Below are 27,505 nucleotides of genomic sequence, written 5' to 3'. Positions count from 1 at the left end.
ATTCTATCAACTAAAACTTTTAAGCTTCTAAAACTAACTCGAAGGTTTCATTGGCAGGAGGGGAGGTGTCAAACCAGCTCAGGCTTCCGGGAGTCATTGTTCAATGCCTGGCACCTACTTACTGGAACCAGGAATGAGGGGCTGGAGACAGAAACAGCTTGAGCAAAGAGGTAGAGGCCAGAGAGTGAGGACGCTGTCTCTTTTCCCAGGAAGAAGGTAATATACGCATAAGGAATTGAACAAGCTTCCGGAACACTCCTGGGCATCAGTTTGACCCGCTCTCGTCTCCACCAACGGAGGCTGGCCCCTTTAAGACTCCCGGAAACGGGCCGACAGGACCGGAAGTGACTCTCTTTATTTCCCCTCCTCACGTGGTGCGGGCGGGAAGTGACGCGCGCGGCCCGGGAGCTGCGGACGCGGAGGCCGACAGAACCGGAATCGCGGACGCCGCGGGGTCTTCGGGACAGGTGGCCGGGGGATGGGACCGGGAGCGCGCTCGGAGAGGGCGGGGCCTGAGGCTCCACGTAGGGGGAATGGGAGCAAGCGCAGGCGGGAAAGTGAGCAGCCGGCGGGGGCGGGGTCAGAGTACTCTGCGGGGGGCGGGGACAGGACGCCCACATGGGAAGCTGGAGGGGCGCTGGCGGGGCGGGGCGGGACGTTACTGGGTGGGCAGGGCTGGGGAAGGCCAGGCTGAGGGCGGGGCTGGAGCGTGGGTGGGCAGCGGGGGGCGGGGCCGAAAAGTTGTGCCTCGGCTGGAGGCGGGGCCAAAAGTATTGCCCTGAGTGAGGGGTGGGGCCTGGACGCTGCCTGGAAGTGCCGGGGGCGAGGCCAGAAAGTTTTCGTTGAGCTGAGAGTGGGTCCAGATCGTTGCCGGGGGGCTCAGGGCGGTTCCGGAGGTTGATGTTAAGGCGTAGTCGGGGTCAAAATGTGGCGTGGAGACAGCAGCGGGGTCAGGGTGCTGGCTGGGGAATACTGGGGGTGGAGCCAGGAAGTTTTGTCTGAGTCAGGGGCGCGGCCACAGTGTTGGCGGGTAAGCCGGTAGCAGAGCCAGAAGCCTGGCTAGGGACTCCTGGGTGGGAGGGAGCCGATACCGAGGCGGGGCCGCAGTCAGGGGGCGTGGCCGGGCAAGTCGGAGGCAGGGCCAGAGTGTTGACCGGGAAAGCCGTGGGTGGGGCCCGCAAGAAGGCGCGGGTTCTGGCTGTTGCCTAGGGGGCGGGGCCAGAGGTGGCTGATAAAGTCCGAAGCGGGACCAGACTAATAACGGGAGTGTGTGGGCGGGGCCGGTAAGTTTTGCCCTAGCCGGGCCAAAGCGTTTTCCGGGCCATTGGGGGCGGGGCGATGGCGTTCCCAGCTGGCTCGAGGTTGGAACCTTTCACTGGAAAGCTGGGGACGGGCCTAGGAAGTTTTGTACTCGCTAGGCAGAGTTAGAGTTAGCGTATTCACTGGGGGGGGGTGTGTGTGTGTGTGTGTCCAGGAAACATCGCTAGTGGGTACCCGGCCTGTTTTCAGAATATTTTTTGTGGGAGGTGGCCGTACCTTTCTCAGGATGCTGGGGCGCGGCTGGGACATCCTCAAGGGAGGAGTAGGTTTAATATGCTCTGTGAAAGTCCGGGCAGCCAATAGGAGTTGGGTTCGAACTTTTTTCCTGTGGGGTTAGGGGACGTTTCTGAAGCTGGAATGCTCACCCGGATGTGAGCTGCACCAGAATGGGCACTGAGAGGTGGGTCTAGAACCTTCTTGTCTAGGTTGGAGGGAGGGGATGAATGAAGCTCTTTTGAGATAGGGGCCCCGGGGATGTGAATCTTCGTTTGGAAGGTAGCAGTATTGAATGTTTCTTTAAGCAGTGGGGTGGGGCTAGAACATTCCTAAGGTGGGTTTGACTACATAGTTTATACATGGGAAGTGGGTTCCTCCAAAAAGATCATGAGGGGGCAGAGTCTAAATTTTTCCAGGGAAGGGGCAGGACTAGCAGTTGAAGAAGGAGCAAGAGTGAGGGCTAGAATTCCTTTGGGGTACGGGTTTTTTTGTGTGTTTGTGTGAGGAGTCCCCAACATGGGAGAGAAGCAGATTGGGGGCCGTTGGCTATAGTTCTTCTGTTACCTCTGCTCTCAGGAACCCCCAGTGCTGCATCCAGATTCTGCAGGGGAAGTTTGGTGGGACCCCGGCCCCACCCAGCCAGCGAAATGGTAAGATGGAAATTTAGGTCTCCAGAATCTGATCTTTGGGTAAGGGGACTTAAGAGGATGGGATATAGGGGGCCGAGTCTCAGACCTTGGATTGAATGGTCCGGGGATAGGTAGAAGTTCTTTCCATCCTTCAATTGCTTCTTCGTCTCAGGCAGCCACACTGGATTTGAAATCAAAGGAGGAGAAGGATGCTGAATTGGACAAGAGGATTGAGGCTCTTCGGCGGAAGAATGAGGCCCTCATCCGGCGCTACCAGGTGCCCTAGCCCCGCCCTGGGAGACCCCATCCCCTCTCCTCCCCGCAGTGAGTTTTTCTCACCTCTCCCTTCCTTAAAACCCTTTCATTGCTTCCCATCATTCTCGGGATAAAAGCCAAAGGCTTTGGCCTGGCATTCCTTCCTTCATTCCATCATTCATTCATTCATTCATTCATTCATTCACAATTATTCAACAAGGTATTCAGTGAAACAGGCACTATGCTGAATGGTGCTGGGGATATAACCAACTGAGTCGCTGCAGGCTTGCCCTTCCAAGGCTTATAGTCTAGTCAGGGAGACAGCCCTGTCCTTAGTCATTGACAACTCAGAGTGGAAAAGTGGAATGGGGAACTTCAGGGGTTTCTGGGAGTGCAGATGGGGCTCCTGATCCAGCCTGGGGGACATTAGGGCTTCCTGGAGGAGGGGACTCTGAGACCTGAAGGGTGAGTAGAGGTTAGCCAGTTGAAAAGGAGGAGGGAACGTGTCGCCAGTAGAGGGAACAATTTATGCAAATATTTGGAAGCAAGAGAATTTGGAGCTTAAAATTGGAGGGTCAATTGGGGGAGATTTTTTTTGTTGGTGGTGGTGGCTGGCTGATATGGGGGTCCAAACCTGTGACCGTGGTGTTATAAGGCTATGCTCTAGTTGGGGGAGTATTGACTTGGGGAGATCAGCAAGGGCTGAACCAGGCAGGGCCCTGAATGCCACGAAGCTGAGAGTTTGCACTTTCTCTGGAGGGCCTGGGGAACTATGAAGGGCTTTGAGCAGGGGTGGGACCAAGTCAGAATAGCTTTTTAGGAAGACCTGTGGTTGCTTTGTGGTAGTAGATGGGAGGAGGCGATACTGGAGACTGGAGACTAAGGAGAAACCTGGGGCGGGGACCCTGGGGGAGAGGAGATGCTTGACTGACTCAGGGCAGGGCTGTAGAGAGACTCAGTGACTGATGGTAGCGATGGGGGCGTGGAGAAGAGGGAGAGTCCAGGACAAGGCTCAAGAGTCAGTGGTGAGGGCCGGCCTGTGGCTCACTCAGGAGAGTGTGGTGCAGATAACACCAAGGCCATGGGTTCGGATCCCACATAGGTATGGCCGCTTGCTCATTGGGTGAGCATGGTGCTGACAACACCAAGTCAAGGGTTAAGATCCCCTTACTGGTCATCTTTAAAAAAAAAAAAAAAAGAGTCAGTGGTGAGCTGTCCCTGAGATAGGACCTGGGAGGAGTGGGTTTCATTTAGTCATTCTTCATGTGTTCATTCATTTAAAAACAAAAAGTATATTGAGTTTCTATTATGTGCCAGGCAGTGTTTTAGGCTTGGGGCATACGTCAATAAACAAAGCAGACAGATATTCCTGTCCTTGGGCAGATTCTGTTGCAATGGGGGAGGCAGACAATAAGAACAGTGCACATATGCCAGGTAGCGACAGGGGATTAGAACAGAGAGAATGGCAGGGGAGCTGGTTTCTATAGGGTTGTCAGGAAGGCCTCACTGAGAAGGGAAATTTGAGCAGAGACCTGAAGGAGGTGAGAGGTTGAAGGCTCTGTGGGGTAAGAGTGTTCCTGGCAGAGGGAACAGCTGGTGCAAAGGTCCTGGTCTGAGCCCGGTACGTTCTGGGAACAGTGAGGAGGCCAGAGTGAGCGAAGGGGAGAAGGTAAGAGATGAGGTCTAGGAGGTAATGAAGCGAAGTCCTGTAGGGTTCGACAAGCTGAGGGAAAGCCTTTGATTCTTACTCAGAGATGGGTACTATAAGAGGGCTCTGGGCAGGGGAGCAATTTGACTTGGTTTGAGGGAAGATGTTGAGATGACCAGCTTTCTTTTCTAGAGTTCGAGAGAGGGCTAGGCTGGGGCCAGACCTAGGAGGGATTCAGTGTACTGCAGGAGTCCAGCTGGCACACAGGATCCCTGACACTCCCCTACTCTGAATATTTGCTTTTAGGAGATTGAGGAGGATCGTAAAAAAGCTGAACTCGAAGGAGTGGCGGTAACAGCTCCCCGGAAGGGCCGCGTGATGGAGAAGGAGAATGTGACGGTTGAGGTGGTGAGCTCATCACCATGGTGGGGGACTCCTGAAGATGGAGAGGGGGTGGAGGCCTGGGGCCCAGGAACCCTCCAGTTGCCGTAGGTCTATGGGTTGTCTCAGTCCTGGCAGCTGCCCTCTCTGAGCCTGGGGAGTCCCAGTTTCCCTGCCCCTCTACTATTCCCGTCCCCTTTCTTCCAGGAGAAGAGCCTGGGTCCTTCTCGGAGGTCTCCTGGGACCGCTCGGCTCCCAGGGGCCAGCAAGGGGCACCGGATCCCCCCACAGCAGGGAGGCCGGGCAGGCATGGGCCGGGCATCCCGAAGCTGGGAGGACAGTCCCGGGGAGCAGCCTCGAGGAGGAGCTGGGGGTCGTGGCCGGAGGGGCCGGGGCCGGGGGTCCCCTCATCTCTCTGGGGCTGGAGACACTTCAACCTCCGACCGCAAATCAAAGGTAGGAGCTGGGCAGGGCTTGAAGCCTCTGACTGGGCTTTCTGTTGTCTTGTTTGTTTCTATTCCTACTCTCAAGTGGACTGTTTTCCTGTTCGTCCATCTTTCAGCTCCTCCATCTGCTCTTTCTCTTCCTCCCTCTCTCTTCCCCTCCCCTTTCCTGACCAGTGCTTATGTGTTCTCTCCCTGTCTCTTCCCCTCTGTCTTCTTTTTCCTGTTTCTGGTGCATGCTTGCCTTCTCACCCTCTCTCCCTGTCTCTCTCTCCTCTCTATTTGGCGCCGTCTGGTGTGCTTATGTATACATATGGGTTCTGTGCAGTGCTCTCTCTCTGTTGATGTCTGTCTCGATCCCTAGGTTTGTTTATGGGGAGCAGAGATCTTATTGCAGCTGCTCTTCCTGCCCCTGATGCAGAGGTCAGCAGGGCGGGAGGCTCTTTAGCATAGTGGCTTATAGCTCACCATGGACTTGGGTATGACCTACGTCTATTAGTTATTTGTCCTTGGGCAGCTCACTTCCCCTCTGTGAAGTTATGGTTCTTGCTCTTACATGGGAATAATTAGATTTAAAGAATATTGTGAGCATTCTGTGCTGTCAGGTGTCGAAGGCCTCAGAGTAAACATTTAGTAAATTTGGAGGCTTATTCTTTGGGCATGCTAAGCTGTTATAACAAAAAAATCCCAAAATGCCATGGTCTAAATGGAGTGGAAGTTTATTTCTTTCTTGTGTGCTCAGGCCGGATGGTGAGGTGAGCAGTCTGTGTAGGGAGGCCCTGCTTCATGATGTCACTCAGGGACCGAGGTTCCTGCCTTTTGTTGCTAGATTGTCCCCTAGGCCATGGTCATTGTGTGGTAAAAGCTGGGTTGCTGACACAGTGGAGGTCCAGTTCAGAAGAAGGGAAGGAAGGAGTGCATTTTATCACTTCTCATATTCTATCAGTGAGGACTTGGACACCTGGCCACACCTAACTGCAAAGGAGAGTGGGGAATGAAAATGTCCTCTCCAGCTGGTTGGCCATGTGCTCACTTAAAATTTTGTTACCATGGAAGAGGGGAAAAACAGATTGGGGGGTGGTCCCCTAGCCATCTGCCAAGTTATTACTGTTATTACCGTCATTATTACTGTGGCAAGTGTGGTGCATTGGGTCCTCCAACAACCTGACACTGGTTCAGTGCTTTGCTAGGAAGATTCACAAGGCTTAGCATATGGTTGGACTCACGGCTCAGATTTGTCACAGTGAAGTGACTCAAAGCAAAATAGCAAGGGGAAAAGGTGCATGGGATGAAGTCAAAGGAAACCAGGTGCAAGCTTCTGAGAGTCCTCTTCCTATGGAGTCACAAGGGGCTCACTTAATTCCTCCAGCATTGAGTTGTGACAACACATGTCTACCAGGGATGCTCATGAGAGACTTGGCGTCTGGGGTTTTTATTGGAAGCCGGTCACATAGGCCCCCTCTGCCTGGTATGTACCAAAATTCCAGACTCCCAGGAGGAAAGCGGCTGTGCAGCATGTACCATATTGTTTGCACAGTCTAGGCACAGTGAGCTACCCTCATCAGTGAACCGTTGACTGGGTACACACAGAGAGCAGATGTCCAGACACCAGCCCAGTGCTCACCTTGCCAGAAGGCCAGTCTGACGAGAGCTGTGTCAGGTCTGCTGTGGGAACCCTTTTCTGCACAAGTGGTTGAGTAGCTCTTCCCGATGCTGGTGTGCTTGTCTTTCTCCTCACATCCCCAGGAGTGGGAGGAGCGGCGCAGGCAGAACATTGAGAAGATGAACGAGGAGATGGAGAAGATCGCAGAGTATGAGCGCAACCAGCGGGTCAGTACCGCAGGTGTCCCCCAAGGCGGGGCAGAGCTGCCTGAGCTACCATGACCCTGCCAACTCCCTACTCTCCTGCCTGCAGGAAGGGGTGCTGGAGCCGAATCCGGTGCGGAACTTCCTGGATGACCCCCGGCGGCGCAGTGGGCCCCTGGAGGAACCTGAGCGGGACCGCCGGGAGGGTAGCCGCCGGCACGGCCGCAACTGGGGGGGCCCTGACTTCGAGCGGGTGCGCTATGGCCTTGAGCATGAGCGGCAGGTGGGTACTGTCAGCCTGGGCACCCTGGGGCAGTCAGTGTCCTGATGTGGACTCTCCGTGGACCATGTGCCAGGCACAGCAGAAAGCAAAACAGATAGCACAGGATATTCATTGTTAAGGATTTGTAGTATGTTTTGTTTTGTGCTAGGGCTATATAAATTGAAATACAATAAAATGTCAGGTAATGCCAAATGTTGTGAAGGAAAAGCCAGCAAGGTGAGGGGGTAGAGGACAGCAGGATGGTACTTATGAGACAGATCTGAGTGGACCTAGTTTTCATCTCCACCTTGTCACCTTCTCCTTGTGTGACCTTGTGCAAGTGGCTCCACATCTGAGTTTGGGGGATGGGAGGTGCGATGTGGAACAGGGCCCTAACTGCCTGTTGGGGGCAGGGCCGCCGGGCTGCCCTGGGCGGTGCTGGTGACATGACTCTGTCCATGACGGGCCGGGAGCGGTCGGAGTACCTGCGCTGGAAGCAGGAGAGGGAGAAGATTGACCAGGAGCGGCTGCAGAGACACCGCAAGCCCACTGGCCAGTGGCGGCGGGAGTGGGATGCTGAGAAGACTGATGGGATGTGAGTCTGCTCCCTGCTCACCCATTTGGCTCCTTGACCTTGGCCCTGATTTCTATCTCCTTTGCTTCTTTCTGGTTTCTCACCCTGTGTATCAGTGAGCGAGTGCTGCAGTAATGCTGTGTAACAGCTCTAAAGCTCAGTGTCACATAAAAGCATTTCTTTCTCACATTTTCACAGGTCAGCTAGGCTTGGGTGATCTAGGCTGTATGTTAAGTGGCAGGTCCCTCTGGGCCTGGCTCGTTGGTGCTGGTTGAATGCAGGTCTGCTCCACATGTGTTCGTTCTTGGGTCCTGGCTGAAGGCAGCAGCTATCTGGGGAGACACTAGTCATGGCATTGGCAGATATGTGAGCAGGCGAGTGGATACACTTCCGCATTTTGTTAGCCAATAAACCCAGCCTTGTGGGGCGGGAGAAGGAACTCTGTGCACTCCTGGGGATGGTATAGCAGTGGCCATGTGGCTAAGAGTGTGGATGTCAATTCTGATGTAGGGAGGGTATGAGGAATTGCCAACAGTGATTAGACCTTTGCACTCTTCCTCTGTCCTGACCTGTCTCTCACCAACCAAGATCCCTGAATTTCTCTACGTGCTTGCCACCATCATCTTATCCCAGTGGTACTGTTATCCTCAAGACTGACTGTGTTCCCTTTTGGGTCCCAGGAAACATCCAGTCAGTCAAAGTTAAAGCAAAGGCATCATTGTCATGAGGACCAACTTCCATAGTCATTCTGGAAGAGCTGATGAATGGCAGTCTGTAAAGATCAGCAACTTTAGGTTTTATACCATCCTTGGCTGCATTGAAAGTTTTCGTACACCTATAATCTATCGATGGCTCTGGCTAAAGAAAAAAGGAGTCTGTTGGGAGCTTTTTTTTCCCTGGATTGTGAGCTGTGCTTGTGTAAACGTGAAATGTTTTGCACAGATCTGATCTTTCTAAGGTATAGGGAGCTGGGCTTTTTGGGAGACATTCTCAGACTTAAGAATGAGAAAGTTTGGGCTGTCTGATTAGCTCAGTTGTTTTTAGTGCAGTGTTATATTACAAAGGTCAAGGGTTCGGATCCCCATACTGGCCAAAAAAAAATGTATCCCTAAAGAAGTCAATTTGTCAATAAGTATTTATTGAGTTCTTTTTATGTGTCATAGGTGGTTCTAGGTGATGGAGATACAGCAGTGAACACACTTAAAGTTTAGTGGGAAAGCCGGGTAATGAGTAGATCTAATGTCAGGCTGTGAAGAATAATGAAGCGGAGTAAGGAGATAGGGATGGGGGTTATTATTTTAGACTTAGGTAATATATATAAAATATTATTTTTTTAGATGGGGGCTCAGGAAGGCTTCTGGGCTGAGGCCTGGAGGAGGTGAGGGAGGGGGTCACTGAAAGGTATGGGGAAGAATGTTCCAAGAGCAGCAGGTACAAAGGCCCTGAGGCAGGTGCTAGATGTGGTAGGAGAACCTGCTTAGCTGGAGAGGTGAGAGTGAAAGGAAATGAGATCAGACAGGGAACTGGGGATCATGTTCTTTGGCAAGGGTCTTTGGTGACCCCCCCAAATTTTTGTTTTGGGGGCCAAATTCTGAATCATTTTTCTTTCTGTATTTGTGACTATAATGTCTGCTTTGCCTCTCGTCTGTCACCTGATCCAGTCCCCTAATTAGTGACCCCCACTGGTTGGCTGTCTGTCTTTCTCTGATCTGATTTCTTTTTTTTGGCAGCTGGATGGTATGGGGATCTGAACCATTGACCTTGGTGTTATAAGGCTGTGCTCTAACCAACTGAGCTAACCAGCCAGCCCCCTTTCTGATCTGATTTCTGACCCTGGCCTGCATCTCTCCCTCTGCTCTCCTCACACTCCTCTTGCTCCCTTGTTCCCCCAGCTGCCTGCTCACTCCTGTTTTCTTTCCCCAGGTTCAAGGATGGCCCAACTGCTACACATGAAGTGTCTCACTGCTATGGTGAGTGGTGTGGGTATCTTTGGACAGGGTGAGGCAGCCGGCTGGGTGTGGGGGTGGGGAGGTGGTTTACGCTGCTCTCCCTGACTCCTGGGTTCTGTTGTAGATGGACAGGCCTGGGCCCGGCCCCCGAAACCCCCCACTTTTGGGGAATTCCTGTCCCAGCACAAAGCTCAGATCAGCAGCCGCAGGAGGAGGAAGAGCATCCGATCCCAGGCCAAGGCAGCCTCCCATGCCTACAGGTGGGGGTGTCCCTTCCCCTGGCATGTTCATACCCCCATTGGCTGCGTGGCTTTGTCTCTGGGGTGTTCTCTGACTTGCATATGTAAGTTTGGTGCATCTGTCTGTCCCCGTCTCTTTCTGTCTTGGCCCTGTCTCATAGGTACGTGGTTTGGAGGGTTGGGTCTGGCTGGCTCTTAGCTTTACCCTCATCTGTCACCTTCTCCCTTCCTACCATCTCCCCTTCTGCCACCTGGTCCCCCTTCCATCTTTTCTGTCCCCTGACACCTGGGGACATGCGTCTACCATTCCCTTCTCTGTGCTTCAACATGCCAGATCCTCTCTGGGCAGCTGCTCGCTGGCAAGGAGTGGGAGGTAGGAAGCCCCAGCCTCCCATCCACCCTCCACCTGTTTTTCATCCCTTTCCTTTGTCCCATCCAGTGACCATGATGACCGCTGGGAGACAAAAGAAGAGGCAGTGTCCCCAGCCTCAGAGGCCCCACAGCCCACTTCCCCTGAGGAGACATCCACACAAGTAAGACAGGGCTGTCAGCCCCAGGCAGCAGGGTGTGGGGCTGCTCAGGTCCCTCATCCTTTCCCTGACCACTTTGTGTTCCCCACAGCCACCTGAGACTCCAGCCCCTGCCCACCGGCCTCCTGAGGATGAGGGGGAAGAGAACGAAGGGGATGAAGATGAGGGGGACGAGGATGAAGAATGGGAGGATGTGAGTGAGGAGGAGGAGATCGAGGAGGAGGAGATCGAGGAGGAGGAGGAGATCAAGGAGGAAGAGGGTGATGAGGAGGAAGAACCAGCCCAAGACCATCAATCTCAAGAGGCTGATCCCACTGGGAACCCCACCAGTGAGCAGGCCGAAAAAGTGCCCTCCAGGCCAGAGGAGCCCTTGCCACTTCCCCAGACTACTGCCACGTCTTCCAGTCCCTTCTTGCCACCTGGTGGCCACCAGCCCGTGTCCGACTGGGGTGAAGAGATGGAGCTGAATTCTCCCCGGATCACCCACCTGGTTGGCGCCCTCTCTCCGGGTGAGGCCTGGCCTTTTGAGAATGCATGAAGCTGGCTGCCTGTGTGTGCACTCGAGGGGTATGGCTGGCAGGGGGCCCCCTGAGGGCTGGGCCCCAGGACCACGTGTGCCCCACAGCCCTGGTGGCTGGGTAGGGCAGTCCATGTCCCCTTTGTACTGTCATGTTCCTGTCTCTGGAATGCCCACTCCCAGAGACTGCCCCTGGGCCTTTCAGAGTGCCCTTCCTAATAAAGAATTCACATCCTCAAATGACATTCCCCCAAGTGTGTGCTTGAACCCCCTCTCACTCTCCCTGGGCCTCCTCTTTTGGGATGGGGATTTGTTTGGAGAGGATGGGGGCTTGACTGGGCCTCCCCTTTCTCAGGAGGTGACCAGCCAATCCCTGTGTCCCTGGAGAGTGGGCCCAGCCTCCCAGGAACTCAGAAAGCTGAAGAGGAGGGGTCTGAGGCTGTTCCAGGTGGGGGAGTACATGGGGTGGGTGGAGGTGGAAGTGGCCTCCTTTCTCTTCCTCTGGGGCTAAGAAGGAAAAGGGCTTGGGGTGAGTAGGATGGGGTCGAGGCACTGCCATGGGTGGGTCAGAATAGCATGTGAACATGGGGGGTAAGGTTAGAGTGCTGGGCCAGGCTAAGGATAGGATAGGGGGTGGGACTGGAGCCCTGGCTATAGGAGTGGAGCTCAGAGATGGACTTCAGGGGGCAAGTCAATAGGAATTGAGTGTGTGGATGGAGCCAGGTGAGGAGGTGGAGCAAGGATAGGACTAGAATTTGGAGGTTGACCCCAGTGGATTTAGAAAGTAATATAAAAGTAATGGGGTAGGGCTAGGACCTAGGGGAGGGGCTAACGGCAGAATTAGGTATTTGAACTGGGGTCCTAAAGGTCAAAAGTAAGAATGGGTGATGGGCACAGTAATGGATTTAGCTGTGGGGGAGATTAGAATTTTGAGGTGCAATGGAGTGGGGTAAATTGGACTAGAAATGCAGACCCGATGAGAATTTGGGGCCCATTGGAGTGGGAGCAAGAGGCTGGGCCTAGTTCTACTTGGTAGGAACCAGGTTTGGAACCAGGGGGCTGTCTCCCTTCCCCCAGGAGTGGGATTAGGATTTGGGGGCAGAGCCAAGGAAGGGTTGGTGAGATGTCAGGTGGTAGGGAAGGAAGCAGGAGAGCCGGTCCTGTAGTGCTCTCTTGATGGAGATTGCTTAGGATTGTGGGCTGGGGCTGGGACTGAAGAAGACAGTTTGGGTTGGCGGGTGAGGTGGGGGCCCAAGCGCTCGGTCTTTACTCTGTATTGGCAGGGTGACCGTGATCTCGTGACACCAGTGTTTCAGTGATTGTAAACAGGGTTATGTTGGGGGTGTATGCCTCTTCGTGGGTCAACTGAGAGGATTAAAGGAATTAGGGCCGTAAACCGCTTAGTGCGGTTCTGCCTGCAACCCGGCTCTCTAGGGAAGAGGGGCTGGGCTACACGGGGGGAGGGTGTCCAAGGACTGAGAGGAGGTGGGGAGGCTGTTCCCCTCCGCTGATCGCCCCTTTTCTCCCCAGAGGCGGGCCCCGAGGGCCAGGAGACAGCGGAGATCACCGACTTCCAGAGGGTGCGTTTCTGCAAGGTGGTGGCGGCAGTACCGCCACCGGGGGCCGCCCGCTGACCGCGCCCGCCGCACCGCGGCTTCCACGCTCTGCACTAACCTGTCGCCTTGCTCTTCTGTTCTCTGCTTCTGCAACACTCCAGCCAGGAGAGGGTTAAATATAATGGGGGAGAAGCCGGGTGGGGCCAGGGCAACGGTCTGAATTTTGTGAGAACTCGGTCTGGGCCCCACAAATGGGGGACATCGTGGGACCGGGATGACAGACACCTCCAAGCTAGCCACCCGTGGAGGCTATGGGTGGCTAGGTGCCAGTCCCCGGGCCGAATTTCCTGCCTCCAGGAGTTTACCTGTGGGGTATAGCAAATAGCCGATGACTCTTCCGAAGGACTTGACTGATTCGGACGGGCGCCAGTCCCATCTGTATTAAACACAGTGCTTCCGCTAACCTTTGAGCTGTGTGTCTGGCGGGGCAGTCTGGGTTGCTGTGCTTGGCGGGCTTTTCCGTGGCGGAAGACGTGGGAGGAAAGGGTCTTCCTCCAACCCCCTGATACATCTCCTCCTTTCCCCTTCCCCCCGCAGGCCTCCCCAAATTCCTGAAGACGCTGCTGGGAGGGGCCCGAAGCTTCCCCGCCTTGATGGGGAGGGGGTGGCAGGAACGGGTTTATCTGGATCTCCAGCCTGTGTTCTCTTCTCCCCGGAGCCCACTCTGGACCCAGCGGCCCTAGGGAGAGGGAGAAATTGAGGGTGGTGGGCGAGAAGCTGGGGGAAGGGACATAATTGGGGTGAGAGGGGGAGTTGGAGCCTGGGGGCGTGTTGTTAGGCTTCGGGACACCTAAAGGGGCGGCTGTATGTACGGAAAAGGGGGAAGGGCCCATAAGGGGCGGGGTTAGGATGTTTGTGGGGGAGGCCGGAATTTTGGTAGGCGGGGTTAGTTAACCACCCGGGGTGTATGTAACGTGGGGGCGGGGCTAGGTCTGAACGAGCCGGTTTAGATGGCGCCTAACGCCGGCATGGGGCGGGGCCACCGGCTGAGGGCGTGGTCAGAATACAGCAGTACTGGGGCCAGTGAAGTAGGGAAAAGGGGTGCCAGACTGGAGTGTGGTGAGGCCAGAGGGGAAAGAGGGCGACGTTCGAGGGCTGGAGTAGACAGTTCGATTGGTAGAAAGGGGAGTTAAAATTGAGACAGGGCTCAGGCTAAGGAGGGGCGGGACTAGGGCACTGGGCGGCACTAAAGCGGGCGGGGCTCGAACCTGTGAAGGGGGTGGGCTCGGGGGCAGGGGGGAGGCGGGGCTAGCTAGGTACCTGGATGAAGTATGAGACGTGAGGAGACTGGGTTAGGGCTGGGTTAGGGCGAGGGGAGAACAGAAAAAGAGGGCGGCGCTAGATTATGGGAGCGGGGTTAGAACCTCGTAGCTTGATAGTGATTGGCCAGAGGCTGAGAAGGGGGCCAACATACCAGGCGGAGGAGGCCTGGCTGCGCGGGGGCGTGCCCGTGCCTGAAGGGGTGGGGTCGGAGGAGGGCCATTTGGAACGCGAGGCTGTCCTGGGAGGGGGCGGAGTCCGTGCGGGGGCGGGACTGCGGGCAGCGGCACAGGGTTGAGGGGGCTGCGGGGATGAGGGGCACGAGCTGCGTGGGCGGCGGCGGCGAGAGCCCGGGCATCGCAGGGCTGAGTGAGGGCCCGCGGGGCCGCTGGTTGCGCCTGGCTCCGGTCTGCGCCTACTTTCTGTGTGTCTCATTAGCCGCGGTGCTGCTCGCCGTGTACTACGGTCTCATCTGGGTTCCCACCCGGCCCCCCGCCGGCCCTGCCGGCCCGCCGCCCAGCGCGCTGGCCCCTCCTTGCGCCTCCCGCCCGGGCGCACCGCCTGCTCCGGCGCCCGCCGCTGCCTCCGTTTCCTGCTTCCTGGGAGCCCCCAGCGAGCCGCGACCCCAGCTGGAGCTGCCGCGAAGCCGCCGCCGTCGCCACAGCGACCCTAGCCGCCGCCCGAGCCGCCAGACGCCAGGAGGGACGCCGGAGGCCGCGGGGGGGCGTGGGCCCGGGTAACACTCCCTTCCACCCCAGACCGGACCGTCAGCTCTCGAGAGCCGGTGCTTCCCCGAGTGAATGCGCCGTCCTCGGCTGGGCCTGAGCGCTCTCTTAGTGACATCACCTAGCGTCTCTGGAGCCGTCATCCTGAAGAATGGGGGCAAGGGGTTGCTGTTCGGGGCCTGGCCTCTTGGAGCTCCTCCGCCGGCAGGCCCCGCGCTGGCCTCTGCCTCCTGACACTCTCCAAGAAGGATTCTTAGTGTAGCGCCCACAGCCCACCCTTCTCTTCTCCCTGAATCTCCGTGTCCACCTCTCCATCTGCAATAAACTCCAGCCCCAGCTGCCTCGTGCTGTGTCTCGTGTTGTCTGCAGAGGTGCCTCCTCATCCAAGGTTGTGAGGGGAAGTCCTTCCGGGGGTCTGGCCTTTGTCTCTCCTTCCCCGGGTGGGTTGTGAAGCTTTGTCCCTTCCCTAGGGAGCCCTTCTGTCCTTCCATCGCCCTCATGTAAATTTTGGGTTGGGGTGAGAAAAGAGGCTTATCAGAAACTGGGCCGTTGAAGGTCGGACAGTGTGAAGGACTTCCCAGTTTTTGTGTGCTTGGGGCAAAGGACAAGTGCTTTTCTGGAGAGAAGCAGAGGGTCTATCCTCGTGTGAGAGGAGGAATGGTATGATATTGGGCAAGATTTGGGGTTATGGGAATTACCATTAGCATAATTATTAATAATATTGGGGACAGAAGCTAAATCATCATGAGAGCTCAGGATGCTGCTGGGAGGGAATGATGAAGCCTGCCTTCTTCCTGGGGTCAGAGAGATGAGGATGAACAGGGGTGGTTGTGTCACTTCTCTGGAAATCACAGAGTAAGTTATCAAAGCGAAGGTTAGTAAACCTCTCTGGTCTGAAATGCTGCTAGTAAAGCAAGGCTGAGAAACTTAGGTCTAGCTTCTAGTGAAGGAGTCAGAGGTAGTTGAGTCCATTTTCCCTCCCAGAAGACTGAGGCCAGGCTTTGGACAGGGCCTGGGGTCTGGCATGCAGGAAGTGGTTTTCCTGTTCATCCTCCCTCCTTGGCCTGGAGACTGCCAGGAAAGTGAAGTCGAGCCTCTTCTCTCAGACTGGGATAACTGTGGAGATGGATTGAAATGCCAGCCACTCTGTTTACCTCCCCTCTATTCCACCACCACTCCGTAGAGGGCGAGTGTAGACAGAAGGGGAATTCAGGAAGCCAGCACCCCTTTATAGTCAGCATAGGTAGTGGTTAGGGGTACTGACTTTGGAGCCAGGCTGCTCAGATTCAAGTCCCAGCTGTTCCTCTCATTACCTGTTGACTTTGGGCAGGTTACTTAACCGCTTTGGTCTGGTAAAACAAAGATGATAATAGTTACAGAGTTGCTCTGAGGGTTAAGTAAACTAGTGATCTAAAGCCCTGAGAACAGTATCACATGTTCTTTTTCTCCACCACCCCCATCCCTCAGGGCTTAAAAATCCTGTGTTGGGTCCCTAGGGATATCATGTCAGCTCAAAGCCCTGGAACCAACAAATGATGAGTTAGAGGAAGGGACCTCTCTACCTCTGTTCTCACTGGCCCCCTCCTTCTAGTTTCCAGCTCTCTTCTCCCAGCCACATCTTCCCTAATCTTTCTTCTCCTTGTCTCTGTGTCTCTCAATATTTTCTCTTCCATTCTGCATCTCTGACTCGCTCTGTTTCATCTCTGTTGCTCCCTGCTCCCAGCTCTGTTTTTTTCTCTCCTCCCCACTTTTCTCCCCGATCTCGCCCAGCAGCTTGCTCTCCTTTTCCTGTTTCTCCTTTCCAATTTCTCCCCTTGTCTCAGCCTCCCCGTCTCTCTCCTGTCTCCTTTCCTTTCTTTGCCTGTATTCCTGTTTCTCTCAGTATCTCTTTTTGGCCCCTCTCTCTTAATCTTTCATTAAACAAATATTTCTTGAGCATCTATTGTGTGCCAGGGCTTCTTTTAAACACTGGGGACAAAGCAGTGAACAAAACAGGTAAAAATTCCTGCTTTCAACGGAACCGACATATTAGCAAGGAAATGAGCAAGAAATATGATCAATAAATCACATATATGTTATGTGAGGTAGTAATAAACACAAAAGAGAAAAATAAAGTAGGGTGATGGTGATAGAGAATGATGGAGGAAGTAGTTACTGGGTAGAAGACTGCTGCAGGTGAGGATGGGGCAGGCAGATGTCGAGAAGAGTGCTCCAGGCAGAGGGAGCAGTAAGTCCACAGGCCCTGAGGCTGGAGGTGCTTGGCTTGTTCAGGGAACAGCAAAGAGGTCAGGGTGGCTGGAGCAAGAGTGAGTGAGGGAAGACTGGGAGGAGGTGAGGCGAGAGAGAACGACTGGCAGATTGTTCAGGGCTTGTGGGTCATGGCAGCTTTTACTTTGAATGAGATGGGAGCTATGGGAGTCTACTGAGCTGAGGAGGGACATGAGCTGAGTCTGATGTTTGGAACCTCTGGCTGGTGTGTGGAGAATGGATTGTAGAAGGAGATGGTGGAAGCTGACAGCACAAGGAGGAGGCCACCCCATGGATCAGGTGAGGGATGATTGTGGCCAGACCAGAGTGTCAGCTGGGGAGGAGGAGAGAGGTGGTCGGTCAAAATCGGTGTGTGTGTGTGTGTGTACAGTGGTAAAATACCACATGTTATAAAAGTTACCATTTTAACAATTTAAAAGTGGACAGTTCAGTGGAATTAAGTATTTCACAACGTGGTGCAACCATCACCACCGTCCGTGTCCAGGATGTTTTCATCTTCCCCAAATGAAAGTGAGTCTCCATTAAACACTCCTCATTCTCCCTCTCCCCAGCCCCTGGCAACCACTAATCTACTTTCTGTCTCTATAGAGTTGCCTATTCTGGACACCTCATATAAAAGAAATCATGCAGTATATGGCCTTTTGTGACTGGCTTCTTTCACTTAGCATCATGCTTTCAAGGCTCATCCATGTTGTAGCATGTATCAGAGCTTCCTTCCTTTCTGTGCCTGAATAACATTCCATTGTATGCATATACCATATTTTGTTTATTTATTAGTTTTATTAGTTGATGGACTTTTGGGTTGTTTCCACCTTTTGGCTATTGTGAATGATGCTGCTATGAACAATTTTGTACAAGTTTTTTTGAACACCTGCTTTTAATTCTCATGGATATATATCAAGGAGCAGAATTGCTGGGTCCTATGGTAGTCTATGTGTAATTTATTGAGGAACCGTCGAACAAAATGCGTATGTATTTTGAAGATACACGAACTGAGTTGGCTGTGGGGTGTGAAAGAGAAGCCTGATGCCAGGGTTGGGCCTGAGCACCTGGGGGGACGGGGAGCCCCTTGCTGAGACCAGAGACTGGGGTGCATCAGGGATAGGGTATTTAGTGCTTTCTCCTCCCTCTCATCTCTCCCGTCCTCTTTCCTCCAGACTCACCAGGTTCTCCCTGCCTGCCATGTCTTTCCTCTGTCTCTCCTTCTTTCTCTCCTTCAACAATTTTTAATTATATTGATTAAAAAGTGACACTCCCTTCTGCAAACTCCCACTGGCTTCCCACCTTTAACAGTTATCACCTTTAATAGTCCAGGGGAAGCTTGAAGAGATTGATTCCTGCCCTTCATGGGTTTTAGAATCTCAAAGAGTTCAGGCTGGCCCGTGGCTCACTCGGGAGAGTGCGGTGCTGACAACACCAAGGCCCCGGGTTTGGATCCCATATAGGGATGGTCGGTTCGCTCACTGGCTGAGCGTGGTGCTGACCACACCAAGTCAAGGGTTAAGATCCCCTTACCGGTCATCTTTATTAAAAAAAAAAAAAAAGAATCTCAAAGAGTTCCAAAAATTCTCCCACAACTTCAACTGTCTGCCTCAGTCTCCTTATCCATAAAAGGCGATAATCATAGTCCCAACCTCACAGAGGGGTTGTGAAAATTCAAAGCAAGGACTGTGTCAAGCTCTAGGTCAGGGCTGGGACAATCAGCCCTGAAGATGGTGATCCCCCTGTGCTACTTAGAGCCCAGCCCTGTGGGGGGCGGTGCTTGGGAACCTGGAGTGACCATGACAGCCCTGCCCTGCCTTCATGGGTTTCACATTCCAGTCAAGGACAGATCTGTCCCTAGATATCTATGATCCAGAGTGAGTAGAGCTAGGATGAGAGAGTTCAGGGGTCTGAAGGAGCCCTGGGGGGGTGCCTGACTCATCTTGGGAGTCAGGGAGGGCCTCCTGGGTGAGGCTCCCTTGTCATATTCTACGCAGCTTGACTTGGGGAGGGCTACGGGATAACACGTCAGTCAGGAAGGGCTTGGTGACAAGTAACAGAAATGCCCAACTCTATCTGGCTTAGACAACATAAAACTTTACTGGCTCACATAACTAGATTTCCATAAGACGGGCAGGCTTCTGAGTGGCATAGTAGCCAGACCTCATTCCAAGCACGTGACTTGTTCCACTCTCATAGGCAGGTACTATTATCATCCCCCATTTACCTATTTGGAAACTGAAGCTCAGAAAGGTGGGTAACTGACGTGGTGTCACAGAGCAAATAAGTGGTAGAACCAAAATTCGAGGGCTGGGCAGTTTGGTCCCAGAACTTCTGCTCTTTACCTCTATCTGGTATCATCTGGGACTTTGGCAGTTCCGGTCTTCTGGAAAGCAGATGCCAAGACCAGATTTGATGTGCAAGAAATTTGTTGGGGGAAATGCCTGTGAGGGATGGAGGGGGAAGGAGCAGGGGTGTGTGTGTGGCAGGAGAACCTTCAGACATGATGCTGGTCTGAGAGCTGTGAAAGGAGGGAGGTAAGGAGGGACTGTGTGGAACAAGCCTCAGGCTGCAGCACATTCTGAGATAGTCTGGAGGTTGGTTGCCTACTGGGGTGTGTGTGTGTGTGTGGGGGGGGTCCCTGAGCCTAGGTAGCCCGTCAGAGGAGTCCTGGGTTAGGCAGCAGTGGGCTGGCACTAGTACTTCCATTCTGTCATTGGCTGGGAGTCACTGGCATGCAGTGTGGTTGTCAGCTGTGCTTGGAGCTGCAGGATCTCTTAACAGGAGATCTGGGCAGTGCTCTTCCATGGCCACCACAGTGACCTAAATTGTTTTTTTTTTTTTTTCTGTTTTATTTTATTTTATTTTTGACATTATTTGGTTACTTTATTTTTTAAAAAAATTTTACTTCTCAATATACATTGTAGTTGATTTTCATGCCCCTTTACCCGTTCTTCTCCACCCCCCACCCCCACATTGTGTCTGTTCACTTGACTTAAATAGTTCAAGGAATTTTTGTGGTTATTCTGTCTTCTCCCCACACACCCTTGATTTGTTTGTTCCAGTTCTTGATGTACACAGGTCAGCCTCATCCCCAGCGTGCTTCCCCTCAAGGTTGTAGGCCAAGTGCACAGAGATCCAGGCACCTGTGAGCTCCTCATTCCCACCCCTGGGAGATAAGGAGGCCTGGCCACTATTGCCGAACCAAAAGGCTTGCCTTCAATGTGATTGACCAACATGGGTCACATGATAACCTCAGACCCAGTGCCTGGGCCAGGGGACTGTCAGGTGCTGGTTGGTTAAGGCATGGGTTCCTGAACCACTCATGGGCAAGTAAAGATGGGATTACTATGAAGGTTTAGACAAATCATGACCCAGCCTTAGATCTGGCCTCAGCCAGGGGATATCATAACCCAGCAGCCCAACTGCAAGGGCTGGGGCTGCCAGGAGGGTGTGCTGAAGGGGCGCCCTTTTCCGGGATCTTGACCACTCACTCCCTTCACTCCTGAACCTAGAATGGAAGATTTATAATCAGAGCAGGAATATATGTGGACGTATGGGTGAGGGGCCTGCTAATCGAATCCCGTATTCATTATCCATAATTCTTAATTTCAAAAAGCTCTGACAACCAAAAGATATTTTGGGGGTAATTTTGCCCCAGTCTCACGTGGTGGCAAATCAATCAATATGAATTATTTTATTTAGTGCTCACTTTGGCAGCACATATACTAAAATTGGTATGATACAGAGAAAATTAGAATGGTCCCTGCTCAAAGGTGACACGCAAATTCGTAAAACGTTCCATATATATAAAAAAATAATAATATCTATTTATACTCTTTATCTCCTTTGGTGTGAATATTCACACATTCTGCTACAAAAAATATGAACATGTGTGATGGGGGGCGGAGTGGTATTGGGGCATCTGCCTCAGGCCTCTGGGACTGCTGTAGATAGCATTTGCTCAGAATTACCTTTCTAAAATTGGAACAATTCTGAGTTCTGGAATGCATCTGTCCCTAAGGACTTCAGCTAAGGGATTGTGGACCTGTAATTTGGCATGCTGCCAAATCAAGATTCATCTTAATTATTTGTTCAACGTTTATTTAATGGCTTTGGGAAGAAACTAATTTTCCATTACAATTTTTTTAAAATAGAGAATGATGTTCATTTACTAAGCCTCCTTTGTTAATGATATGCTATTTTTTTTTTTTTTTAAAGATGACCGGTAAGGGGATCTTAACCCTTGACTTGGTGTTGTCAGCACCACGCTCAGCCAGTGAGCGAACCGGCCATCCGTATATGGGATCCGAACCCGGGGCCTTGGTGTTATCAGCACTGCACTCTCCCGAGTGAGCCACGGGCCGGCCCTGATATGCTATTTTTAATGTTTTTTTTTTTTGGCGTGTGTGTGTGTGGATGTGAAAGTGAGCCTGTTGTGTTTATGACTGAGTATGTCCGTGTGTGAGGGTGTGTTTGTGTGTGTAACAGTATTTCTGTGTAAGTGCATATGTGGGTCTGTGTGAGTCTGTGTATATGAAAGTGCATGTATGTCTAGTTGTGTCTGTGTGTGTGTGTTTGTGTGTGAATGTGCATGAGAGGAGGCATAATGCAGGGTTGAAAGTTTATATGCTGAAAGAAAGTCCTCATTTTATTTTATTTTATTTATTTATTTTTTTAAAAAGATGACCGGTAAGGGGATCTCAACCCTTGGCTTGGTGTTGTCAGCACCACGCTCAGCCAGTGAGCTAACCGGCCATCCCTATATAGGATCTGAACCTGTAGCCTTGGTGTTATCAGCACCGCACTCTACCGAGTGAGCCACGGGCCGGCCTGAAAGTCCTCATTTTAGGCAACCATCTGCCGCTCCGCTTTAGAATTTCAGTGGACTGGACAAAATTACTTAGTAGAGAAATTTTGTGCTGTCAAGCAATACCTTGTATTTCCACTAGAGGCCGCTTGTCTACTTTGGCCAGAAGAAACCAATCTACATTTTTGCCATTGAACTCTTGGGAGTTTGCAGACCCTTCCAGAGATGAGCGGCTTAAGGGCTTAGCTGCTGCCTTCAGACTCTCCATAGCTGTACGTAGAGCAGCAATCCTCAAACTTATTCGTCTCAAGATTCTTTCATGCTGTTAAAAATTATTGAGGGGGTTGGCCGATTAGCTCAGTTGGTAGAGTGGGTGCTGATAACAACAAGGTCGAGGGTTTGGATCCCCATACCCGCCAGCAGCCCAAAAAAATTGGAAAAAACCCCAAAGAGTTTTTATGTGGGTTGTGTCTGTCAATATTAGGTATTAAATTAAGGTGTAGAAATTTTAAAAACAACTTGTTGATTTAAGAACAACCATTATAAATCTATTGCATTTTCTTTTTGTGATTTTATTGTGGTAATATATACATAACATAAAATTTACCATTTTAGCTATTTTTAAGGGTACAATTCGGTGCTTTTAAGTACATTTACACTGCTGTGCAATCACCACCACCACCCATCTTCAGAATTTTTTCATTTTCCCATACTGAAACTCTCTACCCGTTAAACACTCACTTCCCACTTCTCCTCCCCTCAGCTCCTGCTAACCTGTAGTCTACGTTCTGTCTCTTTGAATTTGCCTATTTTAGGTACTTCATAGAAGTGGAATCATACAGTATTTGTTCTTTTGTGTTTGGCTCGTTTCATTTAGCTTAATATTTTCAAGGTTCGTCAATGTAGCATACGTCAGAATTTCCTTCCTTTTTAAGTCTAATATTCCATTGTGTAGGTATACCACATTTTGTTTATCCATTCATGATAGGCATTTGGTAACCCAGTACATTTTAACCTAAATGACATCTTAAATGAAAAATATTATATTTTCTAAAACAAAAAAACTTAGTGTGAAGGTTGGCATGGTTTTACATTTCTGAGAATCTCTTCAGTGTCTGGCTCACAGAAGGCAGCTGGATTCTCACAGCTGTTTCTGCATTTGAGCTGTTGCAAGATCACAAATCTAGCCTCTGGAAAACTCCACTGGATACTCAGGAGAGAATGAAAAAGGCAAATCATGCCTTTGTATTATTATGAAAATTGTTTTGACTTTGGAGACCCCATGACAGGGTCTCAGGGACCCCTAGGATGTCCACAGGTCATACTTTGGGACCTACTTACCAAGATGATCTCTCTTAATCCTCATGTGATGCCTATGAAGCGAGTTTTGAACACCAGCGTGCTTGGTGGTGATGTTGTTCTGCCTCTCCTGGGTAGGGTCCTGCCAAGTTTGTTAAATTGATGGTGGTGATAGTTTCATGGATACTTTTCATTTTAAATTTGGGCTGTTTATAACACATCAATTGTACCTCAATATAGTTATAAAAATAGCATATGGTACCTTTATTATATACTTAATGGATCTCCCAAGAGACTAAATATCTTATTTCAATTTTGCATCCTCAGTTTTTGCTCAGTTGCAATAAGCATCACATAGTCATTTAAAAAACTTTATCATGGTAAGATATTTCCCATCTGAAAAAAAAAACACTTTAACAGATTTGAACATTATAAAAAGTTGGGGCAGAGATTCAGTGTGTGGGAAGGAGATAGCAAAATCTGATGTCCAGGAATGAGGAAGCAGAGAGCTGGGGAAGGGGAATGAGAAAGGAGGAGACCCAGTGCCTGCATGGTGAGCAGAGCCACCTTACAGTGGAGATTCGTCAGGTGGAGGTATATTGACTGAATTGCAGTTTAGTGTGTGAGATCATCCCCCTCGTGCCTCGATGGAATATCTACTGCATTCCATATCCTTCGCTAAAGCTCTCAGTGAGTGAAGTGTGAGTTTTGGGGTACCCCATACTCTTAGGGGACAGAGGCGGGATGTTTATGGCAGTGTTTCTGGTCACAGTGACTTGGAGGCAATCTGAGTTTCCATTCAGCAGGTGGGGATGGACAGTGAAATGAATAAAATATGATCATGATGGTTTTTTTTTTTTTTTTTGTCTTTGTCATGACCGGCACTCAGCCAGTGAGTGCACCGGCCAGTCCTATATAGGATCCGAACCTGCGGCAGAAGCGTTGCTGTGCTCCCAGCGCCGCACTCTCCCGAGTGCGCCACGGGCTTGGCCCGATCATGATGGTTTTAAAACATGTTCACCAAGTCTTTGACATTCCTTCCAGCCTATCAAGAGGTGGAGCCTAATTCTCCCTTTGAATATGGCCCAGATTTAGTGGCTCACTTCTAAAGAAAAGAAGGTAGAACATGTAACCCAGCTTGGTTTTCAAGTCTAGGTCACCAAAAACCATGCAGCTCCTACATGGTGTTGTCTTGAGATGCTTGCTCCTGGAGCCACCACCATGCTGTGAGGAAGCCAACCAGCCCCTGGGAGAGGTCACACGTTGGTGTCTGTGATGGTTAATTCTATGTATCAACCAGACTGGGCCACAGGGTGCCCAGATTAAACATAATTTCTCGGTGTGTTTGTGAGGGTGTTTCTGGATGAGATTTAGCATTTGAACAGGTTGACTCAGTAAAGCAGATCGCTCTCTCCAGTGTGAGTGAGCATCATCCAATCCACTGATGCCTAAACAGAACCCAAGGAGGAATGTGACCACCCCCTACACACGTTTTTTTCTGCCTTACTGCTTGAGCTGGGACATCTCTCATTTTCTCTTACTCTCAGACTGAAACTTACACCATTGGCTCCCCTGTTTCTCAGGTCTTAAGATTTGGACTGAATTATACCACTGGCTTTCCTGGGTTTCTAGATTGCAGCACCACACTCAGCCAGTGAGCGAACTGGCCATCCTTATACAGGATCCGAACCCGTGGCCTTGGTGTTATCAACATCGCACTCTACCGAATGAGCCACGGGCCGGCCTTAGATTGCAGATGGCAGATTGTGGGGCCTCTCAGCTTCCATAATTGCTTGGGCCAATAACTCATAATAAATTATGTATCTATCAATCTATCTCCTGTTGGCTCTGTTTCTCTGAAGAACCCTGACTAACACAGTGTCCCTGCTAACAATCCCAGCTGGGGTTCCAGCTGATAGCCCACATCTGCTGCCAGACCTGTGAGTGATGTAAGCTTTGGATGATTCCAGCTGCCCCAGCTGATGCTATGTGGAGCAGAGAGGAGACTTCTCTGCTGGGACTAGCCCAGTTTGCATATTCATGAGCTAACTAGATGACTGTTTTAAGTCATGAACTTTTGGAGTGGTTTGTGAAGCAGTAATTGATAACAGGAGCAGTGGTGGATGCATGCCATGAGACAATGGACCAGATGAGCACATAGCATGGATCTTAAAAACTGAGTGAGTGAGTAGAACATAGAGTGAGCTATTACCTGCTATCATGTATACAAAGTGAAAATACATGTACATAAAAATATGTACTTTATAGGAACACAAATGTGGTAGAAGTAGAGGTTACTAAAGACCCATGAAATCCACATGCTCCCTTACATTTGCCAGAGCTAGGTTGGAGCCATGTGACTAGTACTGCCCAATGGAAGTCACTTGTCACTTGTGGGGTGAGGCAGCTAAAAGCTGGCATATTTCCTTGTTGGGATGGGTCTCAGATCCTTCTGCCCCTTCCTGTGCAGGCCATGAGTCAGGTAACTGAAAGAAAATTGTGGCAGCTTTATGCAAGGTAGACATACTTTATTCTTCAGAGATGAGCTTCACAGACATGCTTTATCTCAGACATGAGCTCTGCCCTAACCCACTGACCCTCCATGCTCTGCTATTCTCCTCTTTATACTTTTAGTACACAATAAGCTGCCACAAGCCAAGCATAATTACAAGAATCATGCTGGATCAGTAAATGGGCACACGTGCACAGTTACACTACTTTTATAACTTGTTTCTAGTGAATGTGCTGAATCTTGCCTATTTGTAACAGATGTAGGGCATGTGGGCCTGACTAAACTTTTTCTGCTTTCCTTACAGTCCACCTGTTCAGGGTCACTTGCCATACAATCTATGCATTTGATCTTCTGCATGTTCCCTTAGCAAGAATAACTGACCCTTGTATCCGTAGGTCACAGTAGCAATATAGCCTGCAGCAACATGCTACTAAAACACAAGCACTCCCTCCCAGTACTGCTAATTTACCATCTTGAGAAAGAATGGTTGTAGGAACAGATGTCTTATCTGGTCTGAGGCTTTGCAAGGCCATACAGACAAAAGACTTGTCATTGTATCAACACCTGTGAAGATATACCTGAAATTCTCTGAACTGGGCAGTGGTACGACAAAATCCACTTGCCATCTGATCAGAGGTACTCTTCCCCATGTAATCTGCCCATCAGCATAGGGTACCCGTCTTCCCATCAGGGGCACATCTGCCCCTCAGGGACATTCTTTCTCTTGTTTATGTGGCACCCTGGTGAGCCATCTGCCCATCATGGATGCCTGTCCTTGGGTTCTCAACGTTGGCTCCTCAGAATGGAGCCCATCTGGGGTGGGGATCCTCAAGAGTGCACACTGGATAAATGTGACAAGCGTTGGCTCCTCCTCCCATTTTAAGGAAGTTTCCACTTTTGAACTGTCACCCACATGGTTCTGCAGCCAGCATGCTGCATTCTTCAATGTAGCCACCCAGCTACACCAGCTGCTGGAGCTCTCTCCAGCCATCTTACCTTAGTCAAGGCATCACCTTCATCATTGCCTGGACTGGCTAAGGGGAAGTGTCCTGTGACATGGAAAAGACTTACTTCCTTTTCCTGTCCTAATTCCCGTAACTCTTGCCACTTGGCTTGCCCCCACAAGGGCCGGTGACCTACCAGCTACTGTTGATATTTCCAGGTAGAGATCCAAAAGATCAAATCCATGAATACAGCCCAGCTGTCAGTACAGATGGTCAATGGTCCTGGCTCATTTTTTTTTAATCACCATCCATACTGCTCTTTTTTTTTTTTTTTTAAAGATGACTGGTAAGGGGATCTCAACCCTTGGCTTGTTGTTGTCAGCACCACTCTCAGCCAGTGAGCAACAAGCCATCCCTATATAGGATCCGAGCCCGTGGCCTTGGTGTTATCAGCACCACACTCTCCCGAGTGAGCCACGGGCCAGTCCCTCATGCTGCTCTTGATTCAGCCCACTGGTTGTTTTGCCCTGTGCCATTCTCATACCACAAGGTATCAGTTAAGGGCTAGACAGCAACAGCCATCCACGATGCTGAGGGTCCTATGCTGGAGCCATCTGTATACCAAGCCTGCTCCGTAATAGGTCTCTCCCTCATGGAAAGGTGTGGTCTCCACCTCCATGGGTACAGGTTGTGTCAAAGTTTCTTTCACACCCTCTACTGGTCCTAGCACAGTTTGCAATTCATTAGACAAAGGACTTGTAGACACAGTACTTCTCTGTTCTATATATGCTCCCCATTTAGACTGGGAGTCTGAGCCACACCAGTTTTAGGGGTGGCTGTCTACGTGTGTGGTCAACCTAGAATGGGGTATCTTGTCCTTACTAAGACCTTGGCAGTTCCTATAATGTCTTCGGTGGACATCAGGGCAGAATACACATCTGCTGTTTCTCTATCAGAGAGTAACACACTTCAGCGCCCTTCCAGAACTGAGACCAGAATCCTATAGGCATTTGGAATCGGTCTTGTCTCTGCCACAAACCCCATCCTGACCCTTCTTGTGTTATATGCACATCTAATTCAAAAGGCTTAGTGGATCAGCCACTTGCAAAGCCTGCACTTGCTGTACTGCCCTCTTAGTAGCATGGTAAGCTTGTTCTACCTCTTCAGTCCAATCCTAAGGAGGTCCTTTCTTTATTAATGCACACAGTGGGTATGCCATTTGGGCCATATGGGTTACAAAAACTCTCCAATACCCCAAAAGTCCCAAATAAGACTAGCTGAGCTACTGTTATGGGCTGGTGTATAACAGTATCTTATCTA

General features: G+C 51.1%; 2 protein-coding genes and 1 non-coding gene across 7 annotated transcripts; all 3 read left to right on the top strand.

Moving 5' to 3' along the window:
• The first annotated feature begins 360 nt into the window (after positions 1 to 360).
• On the top strand, positions 361 to 13,212 carry CCDC9 (coiled-coil domain containing 9). Of its 5 annotated transcripts, none has more exons than XM_063110749.1 (15): positions 361 to 467; positions 2,113 to 2,186; positions 2,338 to 2,442; positions 4,375 to 4,476; positions 4,657 to 4,905; positions 6,639 to 6,722; positions 6,808 to 6,981; positions 7,374 to 7,555; positions 9,458 to 9,504; positions 9,608 to 9,743; positions 10,162 to 10,255; positions 10,344 to 10,761; positions 11,125 to 11,217; positions 12,300 to 12,349; positions 12,923 to 13,211. In XM_063110749.1, the coding sequence occupies exons 2-15, from the start codon at positions 2,184 to 2,186 to the stop codon at positions 12,938 to 12,940; spliced, it is 1,755 nt and encodes a 584-aa protein (XP_062966819.1). In that variant the 5' UTR covers positions 361 to 467; positions 2,113 to 2,183; the 3' UTR covers positions 12,941 to 13,211. The 5 variants fall into 5 exon arrangements, with proteins under 5 accessions (XP_062966819.1, XP_062966821.1, XP_062966817.1 ...); XM_063110748.1 differs by lacking the exon at positions 12,923 to 13,211 and adding an exon at positions 1,658 to 1,720 and having other exon boundaries at positions 363 to 467; positions 12,300 to 12,403; XM_063110751.1 differs by lacking the exon at positions 11,125 to 11,217 and having other exon boundaries at positions 12,923 to 13,212.
• Positions 13,213 to 13,943: 731 nt separating this feature from the next.
• INAFM1 (InaF motif containing 1) lies at positions 13,944 to 14,710 on the top strand. Its single transcript, XM_063112919.1, has one exon. The coding sequence runs from the start codon at positions 13,957 to 13,959 to the stop codon at positions 14,383 to 14,385; it is 429 nt and encodes a 142-aa protein (XP_062968989.1). The 5' UTR covers positions 13,944 to 13,956; the 3' UTR covers positions 14,386 to 14,710.
• Positions 14,711 to 20,324: 5,614 nt separating this feature from the next.
• LOC134389790 (U6 spliceosomal RNA) lies at positions 20,325 to 20,431 on the top strand. Its single transcript, XR_010024764.1, has one exon. It is a non-coding gene; the product is annotated as a U6 spliceosomal RNA (small nuclear RNA).
• Positions 20,432 to 27,505: the final 7,074 nt, after the last annotated feature.

This window comes from Cynocephalus volans, chromosome 10 (assembly GCF_027409185.1).
Source record: "Cynocephalus volans isolate mCynVol1 chromosome 10, mCynVol1.pri, whole genome shotgun sequence".
NCBI classification, from domain to species: Eukaryota; Metazoa; Chordata; class Mammalia; order Dermoptera; family Cynocephalidae; genus Cynocephalus; species Cynocephalus volans.
Note: the sequence above shows the minus strand (reverse complement) of the source record. Positions and strands in the feature narration are given on the sequence as shown.